The sequence below is a fragment of the Helianthus annuus genome, chromosome 10, assembly GCF_002127325.2.
Source record: "Helianthus annuus cultivar XRQ/B chromosome 10, HanXRQr2.0-SUNRISE, whole genome shotgun sequence".
Taxonomy (NCBI): Eukaryota; Viridiplantae; Streptophyta; class Magnoliopsida; order Asterales; family Asteraceae; genus Helianthus; species Helianthus annuus.
In genome coordinates this window covers 144,193,305-144,196,553 of record NC_035442.2, presented here as the reverse complement: position 1 = coordinate 144,196,553, position 3,249 = coordinate 144,193,305, and the positions used below count along the sequence as shown (strand labels likewise).

The window sequence follows — 3,249 nt, the reverse complement described above, 5'->3', positions numbered from 1 at the left end:
ATGCCTCCGAGATTCTTGCGTACGCGAGGACGCGGAAAGGGGCCGGTAGCCGCCCCCAACGACCACGAAGCAGGACCTTCGAATACACGAGGTCCTATCCCCGCCGAGAGTGATGGTACTCAGCAGAACCAGAGAGGTCTCTTTCAACCGGCAAGACGGTCGGTTTCGAACAGTTCGACGACTCCCGCTCAGGACTCCTACGGGCCACAATCAAAAAATGAGCCTGGAGATTCACACCATTCGTACTTACCGTTACAGCGATCTATGTCGCACCGCCCCTTTGGAGACCCCACTCCATTCTTTCAAGGCCAGTTTAACCCGGCGAATTATATACAAGAACCAGTGGGTTTCAACCCATTGGGACCGGAGGACCATTTCTATGGAGGAAATGATAAGGACGAGGAAGACGACCCCGTCGAACCCGCATCAGGAACTCCCAACCATCCCATCGAGGTCTCGGATAGTTCAATTTATCACGGACCACCCTATGACGGTCCAGATAGCTTCCAGGCTATCTTTACTCGGCACGAATGGTATTATACACCTTCTCACCATTCTTCGCCGCATGAGCAGCAACAGCAGCATCATCAAGATTCCTCTGGGAATCACCAGTTTGTGGCAGTTACGCCACCGCCTCCACCGCCACCAGTTCAGCCGGCGCCTCCGCAGCCACAAAGACGTATGAGAGCCGGAGCGCGGATGTCCACACGAAGAGAAGAGTTTCATTTCAGCTCTCCTCTACAATCAAGTGGCAGAAATTATCAGCCACTTCAAGAAGTTCCACAAATGGGTGGACCATCAAACACCGTCGCGCAGCAACCGCCACCAATAGGTTTTGATAATCAGATACCAGCATACACGGGTCCTTCGATGTACAACCCGTTTGAGCCACCGACTCACACTAACCTCGGTTACGCTGAAGCCGACCCATATTTGGTAGCGGCTAATTACATCGCCCTTAACCCGGAGGGACCGTATGGAGGTCCTTGGGGAGTAGGCTACCCAGCACAGGGATACCAGATTCCTACACAACCCCCGTACTACCAACAACCCCCGCCGTCTCTACAGATGTCGCCACCACTGCATCAGGAGATCCTACAAAGTATTAGGGAGGTGCGGCATGAGGCACGGGAAGACCGACGGCGTAACCAGGGGATGTTCAAGACCTTGACGAACTTAATCAAGGGAAAGAGCAAGAAGGATCAGTAAATCCTTTATGTGTGTATGTCTACTTTAAAATTAAGTCCCTGCGTGGACATTAATGTGTGTATGTAGTCCCTGCGTGGACATTTATCTTTGTACCTAGTCCCTGCGTGGACATCTATTTAAGTAATCAGTCCCTGCGAGGACTTATGTTTTAAATTTAACCCCTGCGCGGGTAAGTACTTGTTTGACCCCTACGTGGGAAATGGTTTGTTTGAAAAGACCCGTTTAGGGCAACATATAACCTATGTATAATTAATGGAGTGTTTGTTTTATAAATTTCATGTTTGCCATTATGTGCATATATAAATTATAAATGAAATAAATAAATTAAAATCATTCCTTTTGAAATAATCTGCCCATGAAATTTATTTAATTAAGGATCTTAAAGTGTGAAACCTAGCCACGTGTCAAATATAAGACCGGGCCAAAATGGTAAGACCTGTTTAAAAGATTCAATTTCCTGTTCACATCTTAAAACATGTTAACCCTCCTGGCAGAAGTGATTCGATAAAATCACATACGTCATTTTTAAAGGAATTCTTTATAAGGTTCCTAACCTAGTTTAATGATCTCTGAATCCTGGGTTTACATCATCAAATAAGATGATCATATTTTACCATACGTGGTAATATAATGCCTACGGGCCCTGCTCATTTCCATATGAGCCAAAAGACAGTGGTAGCTATGGCTCCTTGTCTGATAAAGGTAATGAACTAGGTTCAAACCTTAACAGCCTTGATTCTCTGAAATCATAGCTTATAATTTAAATTGTCTACGTGACTAAGTCTTATGTGCTAATATGTAGTAATATTGTTATAATTAGGATAAATTTTAATTGAAATCCTAATCGAATACAATTAATAAATTAACCAAATATGGTCTCTGTTTACCATGGTTAATGAATTACCCTAAGGGGCAATTCCATAATGAACTCCCAAATAAAATATTGTCCTTGTTTTCTGCAACAGTTCAATCCAAATGGCTGACTCAAATGAAATAAATAGCCATCCAGTGGAGCAAAATGAGAACGGCCAGATTACGTTAACGGGTGCTGAATTAAAAGCGATCATAGACGGCGCTGTTACGCAGGCTTTGGAAAGGCAATATGAGGATTACAGTGGTACTCGAAGTAGGACCCATTCTGCACCGCATTCAAAGCCCAAGACACAATCTGAGGCTCATAGCAAGCCTCCTTCCAAAAAGAGTGGACCCAAGAAAGATGGTGATGACCGTCAGTCCACCAACCATCAAAGTGTCCCATCTCAGCATATAGTACTGCATCAAGAGCCCAGCAACAAGGGTTGCTCCTATAAGTACTTCGTGTCTTGTAAGCCCAGGGATTTTACTGGGGAAAAAGGAGCCGTCGACTGTATGACTTGGCTGGACGAGATGGACACGGTGGTAGATATCAGCGGGTGCGCTGAAAGGGATGTAGTTAAGTTTGTGTCACAATCCTTCAAGGGTGAAGCATTGGCATGGTGGAGATCTCTGATGGAGGCCTCCGGAAAGATCCCGTTGTATAGCATGTCGTGGGATCAATTCATTGCGCTGATCAAGGAAAACTTCTGCCCTCAACATGAGGTGGAGAAAATAGAATCTGACTTTCTATCGTTGGTGATGAAGAACCTCGACTGCCAAGCTTATCTGACAAGCTTCAATACACTGTCACGGTTGGTTCCCTACCTAGTAACTCCGGAGCTAAAAAGAATCGCTCGCTTTATTGGTGGTTTGGAACCCGAGATCAAGTCCAGTGTAAAAGCCTCTCGGCCAGTTACCTTTAGGTCTGTAACTGACCTTTCCTTATCCCTCACTCTGGATGCGGTCCGGCAGAGATCGCAGAGGAATAAGGCGGCCGAGAAGAGGAAGCATGAAGATGATGGTTCGCGAAGGTCGAATAAGAAACACCGTGGGAACGATGATAGCAAGAAGGGATCGGAATCGAGGAAGGATGGGCATAAGTTTGAAGAGAAGCCCAGGTGTAAAACTTGCAAGAAGCAGCACTATGGAAAGTGCAGACTAGAGTCGAGCTCTCAGACTCAGTCG

General features: G+C 45.8%; 1 protein-coding gene across 1 annotated transcript; it reads left to right on the top strand.

Moving 5' to 3' along the window:
• On the top strand, positions 1-1,209 carry LOC110882764 (extensin-like). Its single transcript, XM_022130703.1, has one exon. The coding sequence runs from the start codon at positions 1-3 to the stop codon at positions 1,207-1,209; it is 1,209 nt and encodes a 402-aa protein (XP_021986395.1).
• Positions 1,210-3,249: the final 2,040 nt, after the last annotated feature.